The following is a 13,136-nucleotide window of genomic DNA, read 5'->3' on the forward strand; positions in this document are numbered from 1 at the left end:
AATACAAGTTTTTACTTAGAAACTAGTTGCATATTTTATTGTTTCACTGCTACTTTTTTGTTCTATGTGTATTGATGACAAAAATAATCGTTTCCATTACTGTAGACTCTGAAGTAAGATCGACACTGTCCAGTCCAGGAACAAGTTACTTGGATCTCATAAGAGATTACGCAGCCAACAAGAAAACAGATCAACCTTCTGCAGAATCTGCTCAACCTGACAGCTATGACAATCCTGATCCGGCCAACTCACCGGTCTACCGTATTGTCACGGACACTTTGAGTTGCAACAACAACGCCTCAGAAAATCTTCCTACCTTGACAGCTTCGACTGACAACTTGTATAGAGATGTGCTCACTCTGGTCAACTCTGACTTTAAACTCAATATAGAAGAGAGTGTAGATATTGAGACAAAGGTGAGTTGTTTAATATTGCATGTGTAAGTAATTTGCTATGAAATAATTTATCCAAACATATTTACAAAATACTGTAAAACAAATAACTTAAAATGTTGAAATTGAGTAAACTGTGATGTCTGGACAGAACCAAAACTGTATAATTTGTTATAAACCCAAGTTTATATTTGCTTGAGCTTAATAGAATTTAGGTAATCCTATGGGTTTTCAATTAGACATAGATATTGTAGCCTCAGGGTTAGAACATAAATATTTAGAACATAAACATAGAACATAAATCAACGATGTAGAAAGAGCTGGTTCATAGAAGAATTGTGAAAAGTATAAATGACATCTCTAATGTAGTAACCATTGTAGAGATATTTGAAAAAAATACTTGATTAAATTATATTACTACTGGCTGAAATGGCCAGTTCATGAGGAGTAATAATCCTAGTGTTTTCTTGAAAAATTTCTGGAAAAAATCTAGGTACAGTAACCATGGAAGATAGATTTGGATATTTTGGGTGAATGCAGGGCCATATTTAGAATGTATGAGGCCCCCGGCGGCTCACACCAGAGAGGCCCCTCTCTACTCATCCTTTGGTGGCTGGAGCTTAGGGGGCTTAGAAATATATGTTTGATTGCTTCAACTCGATGAGCTTGACGCTTTGTTTTCGACTATCTGATCAGATAATAGGCTAGGAGACCTAGTAATAAATCATTCCTTTATACAGGTTCCATTCTATATTCATAATAATTATAATAATCCATGAAAATTATTACCTATAATTCATAATAATTATATTATGGAGGTCAGCAGTGGGTCTGACCTGTTTACTTCGGGTCATGTTTAAAATGTTACTTTAAGTGTTCAGGCTAAATTTAGGGCAGAAAAAATCAGGTTGCTTAGAAAAGCATGGATTTAAAAAAATATGAATTGGAATACTATAATTGGTTTTAAAGACTACTGCCATAGCATGAACACAAAACAAAATTTTAAATAAATTAAACCGTCCTCGGTCACGACGAAATTGTGAGCGTCCCCGCAGCGAAATCAGAGACATCTTCCTTAATCGCGAAAGAATTGTGAACGTCTCCTACATTCATGGCAAAATAATAAACATCTGTTGTTCAAAAGTTCATTGCGGACATTTTCCATCATGATGGTAAAAAACAATACACAACGTTTCGGGATCTGGAATCTGATCCTGTCCTCAGGTGGAAAAAAAAAAACTTAACTAACACATTACAACTAACAATACAGAAACACCCAACCTAAGTTGGAATATACTACAGAGGGTAGCAGTCAAAAAATATGCACTGCATAGCAGTCAAGTCATGGTACAACACGCAAATAATAACCAATCACAAAACACTATATAGTCTATAAAAAGGTGTAGTGTGAACACACTTTCAGTCTCATTGGTGGAGTCATTGCGAACGGTGCTATTAGTGTTCCATCGTGTGAGCTGTTCACACTACACCTTTTATAGACTATAGTGTTTTGTGATTGGTTATTATTTGCATGTTGTATCATGACTTGACTGCTATATAAGTGCATATTTTTGACTGCTACCCTCTGTAGTGTATTCCAACTTAGGTTGGGCGTTTGTGTATTGTTAGTTATAATGTGTAAGTTAAGTTTTTTTTTCCACCTGAGGACGGGATCAGATTCCAGATCCCGAAACGTTGTGTATTGTTTTTTACCATCGTGATGGAAAATGTCTGCAATAAACCTTTGAACAACATTAACTCACCATCACCAACAATGAAGTTCAAACAAAGAATTTTACAATCATACAATCTTTTACAATCATAGAGACATCTATGTTCATGACAAAATCGGATAATCCCCCATGTGCCATAGTCAAAACTGTAAACATCTTCTCCAATAACGGAAGAAATGTGAATATCTTTTGTGTCACAGAGACTTTATTTTAGACTGCCCTGATCGTGATTTTCGATCTAATAAACTTAGCAGACGATTTTGTTGATCAAATTTAAAAAAACTAGGCTCAAAATCAAACCACCTTCTAAATATCGATGAAATTATTTTTCAAGAGTATAAAAAACCGAGCTATTTTTTCAAACTACTTCTATTGTTGTTACTGTTTTAAAAAACTAAATTAGGCCAATTCTTGATTTCACCAATGGGAACGCCCCTGAACGCCAGGTTGAAAACATAAGTTCAGGGGCACTCTCATATTTTCATTGTTGATGTTAGCCTCCGGATTACGTTGAATATAAAAATTGGTGTAAATACCTGCTTCTTGTAATCCAAAATGTTGCTGCTATGACGCAACTAGTTTCAACTTCTCACAAAGTCATCTTCGGGCGTCCAGGGGATGTCAAATCACTTCATCAGAAGGTCTTCAATACACACATTATACGTTCATACACGAACATGGTCACGGTTACGAACACGAACACAGACACGAACATTGAAACAAAAAAGTACAATTTAACGAGTAAAAGCTAAAAATGGTAACACCGGTGAGGATGATCTGTCGCGACTGGATAGATGTAGCGTCTAGACTGCCTGTCAACGTGGTCGGTCGGCGCTGTGACGTCATTCCTTTGTTCTTGTTATCATTCAGCTGTCCCCAGTCATCCCCGACTCTCTCTCAAGTACTTTAATGGCCGTGTCATAAATATAATTAGATTGGAAGGATAGTTTGTCATTTAAAATATTATGTTTGTCAAATTTCACAGCTCGGTATATTTCAAATTCTTCAAGTGTATTTTTGTTAAAATGGTCGTTAGATATATGCAGTACGGACATGTTGCTGTCCATATTTGTGTAGTTGTGATTATCAGAAACTAAGTGTTCGGCAAAGGTTGATGTTTGAGCGGATGTTGTCTTCTTTGGTAGATGTTCATTAAATCTTTTCTTGAAAGAACTATTATTAGCTGTCTGGCCAATATAATATTTAGGGCAGTTGTCGCAACTGATCTTATAGACGCCAGTCTTGAAAAAAACAGGAGTTGTCGTCTGAGGCTGCTATTTCAACAAAGATCCAAGTTTGTTAAGGGTCCACTGTTTTGAAGGACACAGTGACGTTGTTTTTGGCCATGATGTTTTTAAATTTAGAACTAAGAGATGCACCAAATTCTGTTGAAATGTATGTTTTCTTATCTTTAATTTTGGAGGTTTTTTGTTTATGTTTAAGAATCAGTTTATCAATTAGAATGCTCTGATAACCATTAGCGACGGCAATGTGTTTAAGAATATTTATTTCTTCATTGTAGTCAGATGGGTTCATTGGCACTGAAATTAATCTGTTTACAAAGCTATTGTATGCAGCTATTTTTTGTGAATGGGGGTGATGAGAATCTACGTGGATGGTTTGGTCTGTGATGGTAGGTTTGCGCGTTTGCGGTATGTTTTGAAAGTGAATGCTGGGCCCTGTTTTGTTATGGTTATATCTAGAAAGTTCAGGCTACTATTAGTCTCCTCTTCAAAAGTGAATTTCATATTTTTATGGACATTGCACAGATAGTTGTTCAACAATGAAAGTTGTCTGCTATTGCCGTTGAATAGAACAATTAATTGTATCATCCACATATCTATAGTAAAACACTATTTTATCTTTGTAGCGGTTTTTAGCTGAAAATAGATATTCGTTCTCAAAATGGTTTAAGAATATTTCTGCCAAGATGCTGGAGAGTGGGGAGCCCATGGCTAATCCTTCTTTTTGGATATAGAAACCATTCTGAAATTGAAAATAGTTTTGTTTTAATACTAACTGTGTCAGTGACAATAGTTCACCAATGGACTCGGGAGGTAAGCTGGAATTTCGTGTTAGGTTCTGTTGCAATATTAATATTACCAAAGTTTCCTGTATAGGTACATTTGTGTACAAATTAACTATATCGAACGATGCTAATCTCTGGTTACCATTGATTTTGTGTGACTTAATCTTTTCAATCAATTCCAAACTATTTTTTAAACTGTGGTTATTTTCCAAAATTACGTGGTTTTGAATTATACTATCCAGTTTCTTAGCAAGTTTGTAGGCTGGGCTTGGTTTAAAGTTAACTAGAGGCCTGATAGGGATATTGGGTTTGTGGATTTTTGGTAGACCACGGAATATGGGGGCACATGGATTCGGGACTTTCAATGCTATTTTTTCATTGGGTGTGATTATATGTTTACTATTGGTGATAGCTTTTTTAATTTCTTTAGTGTTATGGAGTGTGGGATCTTTACTCAAAGTTTCAATATTATTATTGTTCATGAAGTCGGTAACTTTTGCTGGACGCCCGAAGATGACTTCGTGAGAAGTTGAAACTAGTTGCGTCATAGCAGCAACATTTTGGATTACAAGAAGCAGGTATTTACACCATTTTTTACTCTCATATTGTAATACTTTATTCTGAAATGGCGACCATATGAATGTAGGTAATTTAAGCCAAGTATGAATGGAGATGAGTGGCGTGATCTTTTAGTATTGTTAGTAACTAAGGCCGACATGTTCCTTAGACACAGCTGTTAATTAATAGCCCATACAGCCAATGGCAACTAAGGGACCTACAGTTTATAGTAGAATTCGAACCACATTTTTGCCTTGTAATTATTAAGGAATAGGTCTAATTATAAGGAAAGCACTGCGGATAGTCGTAGTACTCACTAGTGCGGACCTAAATCCACACCAGGGAGTATCACATCCACAGTGCATGCTTATAAATATCCACAATTCGTGACCTCCAAGTAGCTGGATTACAGGACGACGCCACCGTCCCAGTCTAAGGGTTTAACATCTTTTGTTTATTTTTATTTTATTTTTTTTTTAAATGCCTAGTTCAGTTTGTCTTAAAAAGCTTGATCTTAATATTTTCAAGCAAGAGCATTATTATTCCAATAAAATGTTTATCATTATCAGGATCTAGTTCAACACGCTCAAAGACTGTTACAATCAGTGGATGCAACATTGCTTGAGAGTGAGAGTATCATCAGCAGAGTGGAGCTACATCATCAGAGCACACCTGATGACAGACTCACTGCAACTATCCCCCTCCCCGATGATAGGTAGGTTTGATTTTATTGCTTAGGCCTACATATAAGTTACAATAGTGTTATCATCTCAGTGGATCCACATCATCACACCTGATGACAAACTCACCGCACTTATCCATCTGCCTAAAAAGATAAATAGTTTAGGCGAGAGCTCGCCGCGAGGTTGAAAACTTGATCAAAAGTATGTATTGTGCAAACTTCTCTATTTTCAACCCATGCTGTAAATAAAACATGTGATTGGAATTTCTTTAATTTGTTTTGATTTTATATTTTGTTGTTATTTCATCACCAACATAGCAACCAATAAGGCCAATGTTAATTTTATTTAAATTTAAAATTAATTTTTTGTGCCTTTTTTAATTTATAAAGGGATTCTGCACATCTTCAGAAAAATATCTTTCATTTGGTACCAACCGCGTTTAATTCGGTCCAGTAGTATGGTCAGGCTAGCTGTCATAACTTTTGCAAAGGTTTTTTAGTATATAAGATTACCTGCATATAACAATAATGTATCATCAGCAGAGTTGGGTTGCATCATCAGAGCATACCTGATGGCAAGCTCACCAACACTTATCTTTTTCCTGATGATAGATAATAACTAGACTGAATTTCATTTCAGTAGAACTTCAATTATCCAAATAATTTGAAACCATACCGCCAAAAATTTAGATTATTGGATTTTTACTGAGATTTAGGTTATTGTACACAAAATAGGCTGAGTCGAGATTTTACTGTTGCAATTGTAGATCGCATAATGCGAAGATTTAACAATTGAATAATTCATGCTTTTGCTGTGATCGTGTAGAACAATTATGATATCCAAGACTGCGAGAGAGAAAGATTGTGTCTAGTGGACCGACAAAGATATTCAAGATTTTCTCACGATTGTGGAAAACAATGAAGTTTGCAGGTTTGCTGCGGCGGGGATATATTTCTTTCTGTAAGTGATACGGATAATCGGCGATTCAGATAATTGGAGATTAATGTATTAATATGTAAGCTATGATAGTATCGTCCGGATATAAAATAGAGTATAGCTTCATCATACATCCAGCAGTGATTAATCTTCCTTTCTATGGGTTGTCAACAATTCCTGGAATTGCTCCTCTATTACATTTTAACACATTATCTAGTGTAATGCAATCGTGTATCCCAGAGGGTTGTATTCACTTTTGCTGTGTTGTTCAGGTTGACCAGGGACATTGATCTTCTTTCTGTGACATCCAATCACTCTAACAAGTCTCTGGACATTCCTCGACTGGTGCACAACCTCAGTTCCAAGGTAAGTGTTGTACTAAGGTACTATTTCAGTCAATTTAGACTTAAGTTTATATCTCAAGCAGTCGCATACTTTGTAAAGGGGAAAAAATACTATACTATATATATATTGATATATAGTATATATATTCATCGGTAAAGAAAATGTTATTATTCTTGATATTATATTTTATTGACTCAACTCTCACCCCTCTATGGTATATATATAATTTAATATTCCATAAAGGCGTGTTACTACAAAAAGTTGCCCCCTGGTGGGGTTTAAATGAATTTAATTTAATTTATGTAGAACCTGTGAGGACTTAAATCACACAGAGCCTGCACAGTGGAAGATTTGATGTTAGGAGTGTAGGCCAGTGTAATTAAATTACCCCATAGATCCGTATATGGACCGTAAAAGATCTGTCAACTGTCCTCCTCCAATCACCTTGTTGATCTTATTACTAACACTTCTTATATGCCAATCTTCTTAAAGTATACCAGTGATATGACACTCTAAATTTTAGAAAGAAAAATTATCTATTTGCTGAATGTTAGATTGATAGTAAATTCTTTAACATTGACAGATTTTAATGAGATATTTGTATAACCTTTGATGATGTTTAAATAGAAAAAAAATGCAAAGATAAATCAAAATGAATATGTTATAATGTTATCGGTTAAGCCGTTACTCTTTAAAATGTGTCATTCTTGAAAAAAATATATACTTAGATGAAACTGCAGGAGAATAAAAGATAATATTTGAAAAAAATGTATATTGTACTACTTTGTATTATAATATTACAGGTCAGACAGGCAATGAATGATGTGACTAAAATTCGTGGTCAGAGAGATACTCTATATATTTCCAACCGGAGGATATGATTGTGAAAGGCCTATTTTGTTTTATCAATCGGACCCCACTAACGTGTAATGTCCTGGGAAAATAGAGAGACTAATGATTATTGAGATCACCAGACTCCCCAAATATACTTTTTGTACAGCCGTCCGGTTGTATGTTATTGCAACAGGGACTTGTTTGCCAGTGGACTATATTACATTACCACTGCAATGTACAATACAAATGGGGCTGATCGACTTCTGAGTCAAATCTTTGATTGACTGTTTGTGTAAATTTAAAAATAGATTCTAATAGGAGTCTATCCTTGTGATCTTTAATGTTCCCTTATAACCTTCGACCGTGGACAATGCAACGTTTGTCTCTGAATCTCTCCTCTAAAATCACAATCAACCAATCGCACCGGAACTGTTCTTTTTTCATGGTGAGGTAGCCTCTGGATCACTAAATTAAAGCTAAATGGTTTATGTTACCTGGCTTTGTCAATTGATCCTGCTTCAGTAGTTTACTACTATAGTTTCGGACTTAAAATTCCATCTTCAGGTAGGTACAAAAACGTCAATAAGTCATCTAACCAATTTGGTTAGATTCGTCGTTACACTTAGAACACATACACAAATACGAAAAAACGAATATAATACTGTAAAAAACAGGCCAGTGTAATTAATCGGACACGTGTGGCGACGCCGGAAGATGAGTCATGACTGCATGTCAGATGTTTTGACGTTTTTGTACCTTCCTGAAGATGGACTTTTAAGTCCGAAACTATAGTAGTAAACTACTGAAGCAGGATTACTTGACGAAGCCAGGTAACATAAACCATTTAGCTTGTTCTTTTTTGATTGACCATCAATACAAGATATTTAATGTAATACAATGAATTTCAGCTGTGACATATTACAAAATTGACCTTTAACAAAGAATACAAATTAATCTTTTAACACAGCTATAGATTGATTTCAATTTAATTGGTTTTGTAAATTCAATTTACTAGATATTTTAAACTTCTCAGAATCCCTACAACAAAATTAACAATTTATACAATATTATGAACTTAATAAAAAACGAGCTGGTGGCCCGTCCTACGTACGGGAATCGAGTTGTCAACTAAAACGGAATAATTCAGAACATCTATAATTTACACGCATAGACACAAATTCTGGCAGTTTAAATGGGGAAGATCACCTTATAAACAAATGTAACATGACCACCTATTTATTCCATTCAATTATAGACCTGAAATATGGCGATATGCGTTTTAAATCCGATAATTTTACTATAAAACAACATTTGTGTCGATTTGAAGTATTGGCGACCGATACACACTGGTTTTGAGTAGAGTAGCTACATGCCACCTCCAATTGCGTACTGTACTACTTATGTACTTACCGTACCTTATCTTACCTACGGGACTACTGAAACTTTTATGAGGATTCTCTTCTATCACCTGCCTCTTGAAAATTTAGATCCCAGTCTGAGAATGCATTTCATAACTTGATATTTCCCGTCTATCGTGTGGTACTCCTTGGAATATACTTTTTTAAAGTTTATGCACAGCCTGTCTATCCAAGCTTTATCTACTTCTTTGGAAAGCATCCCTATATTTGGGTGTTAACACATTTCTCTTAGCTCTCTGTTCTTTTTATTTCGACCTCTGGGCCGCTTTCTTGAACTGGTCTGTATATTTTCTCTGCACTTTATTATCTAACCCAGCATTAAGGTTTTTCGGTTCTTTGGTCAGTGCCCAAGTTTATGAATCGTCAGTACTACGGGGATAGTTAGTATAGTATGAGTCGACTTTGGTTTCTGTTGCACCCTGCAGTTTATTTGACAGTTTTATAGAGACCTACTACACCGATTGACGCTTTCATTACTAACCAAAATTTTAGTATGCTGACATACTCACATTCAAACATACAGAAAAATAAGTAGGTATCAACACGTAAACCACTTATATCTTAAACAATTAAGCGATAAACTACTGAAAAAATATTTTGCAAATATGAGTTAAAATTTGCAATGCATAAACTAAATATTTACACAGATTGCATTTACGACAAAACTTGAGTAAACGCAAGTGTTTGAGATGTTTAATCAAAATAACACATTTCCTGATAACGCAGATCCTTCACGGTAGGGGAAAACTACCTACATTTTAAAGTGAAATAGTATGTAGGCAAACACCAACGAACAATATTTTTGTAAACAAACAACTCGTAACATAAACATTTCAATGACAGTTATAAACCAGCTGTTAGTTAAACCAGCATTGAAAATACTTTAAATTGCTAGCGTCGGCTGCTAGACTTTAAAAAAATTAAAACTTAATTTCAAAAAAACTGAAACCCTAAACTAAAATTATGGCTTCGACATTCCCTAGTTCTCAAAATTATCTTTCTTTCAACACAAAAATCATGAAAATCCGTCAAGTGGTTGATTCAGAATCGTGAAATAAAAAAACACTGTTTCGTTTTAATATTATAGATGTACAGATATTGAAGTTTTGAGAACATGTGGTATTAAAACCGTTACGGACCAACTAGAACAGGATATGCAAAACATACATGTACAAGAAATATGAAATAATGGCAGATTGGCAATACTAAATGACATCTAAAACACAGACAATATGAAAAATTTACTTACGTTTACAGGTCGACCACACAAAACATTCACACCATGGACGATTTAATAAAAAACTCTACTTGGAGGATTTGTCAAAAGCGGTAAATTTTCCGACAACGGTTCGTTACGATATTCGGTTGATCAAAATTTCTCAATTTATAATTTCCGGTATTTGTTTTAAATAAATTTAATGCTAATTTCAACGTTTGACAATCGGTAAAATTTGACAATTTTTGTCTGATCGACGCACGTGCAATTTATCCCAAATGTGATTTACCGAGCAGCGAATGAGTTTTTTGATGAAAACCAGAACTCCGTCGACACGACTCGACGTCCGACCTCCAAGTGGTTTTTGCACGCTTCTCTTCCTCTCATTTATCCAAACTTTTATCTATGTATCCCTCCGCGTTCGTCGTGATTGGACAATGTTGTCCACCGTTTTGGCTGGGATTTTGAGTGTTTCAATTAAAAAATCGGCACAACTTACATGTTCCTCTGTTGTCAGGGCTCATCTCTAGTCAGTTCAGTGGAGCCTGATGCTGCACCTCAGTGGTGTCAATTGGAGGTTGGAGGTCCTGGCATAGCAGAGGACACTGTTAGACGCTGGGCTGCTCAACTAGTGACTGCACTGCACGCGTTACATCAGATGGGAATCATCTGCAGGTGAGTTTAGTATCCCAGCCTAATCCAAAATTTAAGTTGTGGTTGTAATTTGTATAATCATACTGTCTGAGTCTGAGCTAAGAAATTTATATTCACTCAAGTTATTACATTCACTACCTGGTTGTGAGTGTGTTACCAAATCCCCACCCAGCTGTCACTCTCCTCTGCATTAATGTACTATCACTACCGGTAGTACTGCTGAAAATGCTTATACTGTAATTGTGTTCCAAATATGCTACACACACAAAATAATCAACAGATCGGGACGAGGTAAGCACACAATGAAATAGCAGGAACTGTTCTACATGCACAAGTAATACAAACCTCACGGTAAATGCTGAGCTCACATTAAAGCAATGAAATGCAAGTCAGGTAGGGGCTCAGATGCGTGCCTCACACATCTGGTGCTAGTGTCGTGAGGGGCAGATCTGCCACTTGCCCAGTCAAAGTGTTAAAACTTTTCTTCCAGCCGTCACACTCCTCTGCATTTAGTGCAGTAAAAATAAGAGAAAAATTCCATAAACCTAAACAAAATTAGCACAACCGGGGAATTTGGTACAGGTGTTGGGTGTACCTTCCTTTTGAACATACTAAAAGTCCCCTAAAATCGAAGCTGTGCTACGGACGCCATATTGGAAAATGGCGGCATATTTCTGTATTTTTCGCTATAGTGACTTTATTATTAGAGATACAGGAAAAAGCTAAATATACAAAATGTAGGTCATCTAAAAATGCAAATTTTTTGTATTCACCATCTTTCTCTAAACCCAACGGTTTTTGAGTTATTTGTTATTAAGTATATTTAGTTTTTTCTATATATCAAAAATAGGTGAAACACGTGGAAATTGACTGTTACTTTCAAGGATTATGATAATTTATCCTATTTAGTTAAATAGTGTGATACTATAAAATCTAAAAATTTAAGCTTATTTTATGAGTAAAACAACTCCGCCACAGCAAACCTACAGACTCAGCAAATTTCCATTTGATTGGATGTTTTATTAATTGTATTTAAATAAAATTAGATTCAACAGGTACCTAGGTTTGCTGCTACAGGTAGGTTATTATAGTGTGTGTTTTTTTTTTTTGTGAAATATCAATAACTCAGTATAAAATAATTAATTTTCCAAGTTTGATCATAATAAATCTGTAAACAAACAAACTGCAACAGTTAACTAATTCATAATAATAGCATGGTAGCTTAAGATTTACAATTTACAAATTTAAATATAATAATTTTGGTTGTGTTTACTAAAAATATGGCGATTATTCGTCACGATTCGAATACTAACCGAAGGGGTTTTCAAAAGTAGATGAAGCAAGTAATTTAAGTACTGTAATATTAACTCGTACCAAGTATCGGAAATATTGTATGCAGTGAGGTAATCAACCATATTTTGTAAACTACGCAATAGTCATAGAGCACATAGCGCATAGAGCAAGCATTCATCCACAAATAATGACTTGTGGTTTTCTGATGATTTATTACAAACATATTTTGATTCCCTTTACGGCAATATAAATGACAGACAGGATATTCTTCTTCTTGGACCAGGAGTGACGCTACAAATAAAACTAGGATCCTTGGATGATGTACAAAAACAGCTTGAATTGATGTCGTTTAGCTCTAAAAGGTTTGTCTTTCTATGTGTAAATGACAATTTGGAACTGCAATATCCTGACTCCGGATCACATTGGAGTCTTTTCTTATATGAAAGTCGAGCCTCCAAAGCTTATCACTGGGACTCAATAAGTGGATATAACAAAGCTGCTGCTGCAAGAATAGCCCATCGTCTAGGTATTAGTGAGCAGCATGTCCAAGAAGTGTCTTGCAACCAACAAAAAAACTCATTTGAGTGCGGCCTAAATGTGTTGGTGAATGCAAAACTTGCTTTGCTAAACATTCTTAAACACGATAGTATATTTCCACCTACTAATAGACTACGGGAACAGACTGCAAGTGATGCTACGAGAACTGATGTAGATGGTCTTAAGGAGAAGAATAGTCAGCAGCTGGCAAAAACCAAAGAATGCGCTGTACAATCCGACACTAGTAATTGTTCTATTTCTGCGAAAGCAAATAGTGACCTAGGAATTAAAAGTCTCAGTCAATGGCCATGTTTACCTCCTGTAACTACAATTAACAGATTTGAACCTCTCTCTGAATCAAGTAAAGGTACTACAATTCACCAATCTGAAGAAGAGAATGGCAAAACAGAAACTACTACAGATGAGGAGTTATCAAATGTCTCTGTAAATATGCCATCAAAAGGCCTACCGATTGAAGTGGTTAAAACTGATCCCATATATCTTAAAA

The 13,136-nt window shown here is 35.4% G+C and overlaps 1 protein-coding gene across 1 annotated transcript in view; it reads left to right on the plus strand.

The window, feature by feature from the left end:
- The window catches only part of LOC128984182 (ribosomal protein S6 kinase delta-1), a 71,869-nt gene that overhangs the window by 42,718 nt on the left and 16,015 nt on the right, over positions 1–13,136 (plus strand). Inside the window, exons 12-15 of the mRNA XM_054403477.1 lie at positions 106–416; positions 5,282–5,427; positions 6,604–6,697; positions 10,662–10,819. Coding sequence (XP_054259452.1) covers positions 106–416; positions 5,282–5,427; positions 6,604–6,697; positions 10,662–10,819 — 709 coding nt within the window. The remainder of the gene's footprint in view (positions 1–105; positions 417–5,281; positions 5,428–6,603; positions 6,698–10,661; positions 10,820–13,136) is intronic.

This window comes from Macrosteles quadrilineatus, unplaced genomic scaffold (assembly GCF_028750875.1).
Source record: "Macrosteles quadrilineatus isolate MER2022 unplaced genomic scaffold, UCM_ALF_1.0 Scaffold_2__2_contigs__length_208266976, whole genome shotgun sequence".
Classification (NCBI taxonomy): domain Eukaryota; kingdom Metazoa; phylum Arthropoda; class Insecta; order Hemiptera; family Cicadellidae; genus Macrosteles; species Macrosteles quadrilineatus.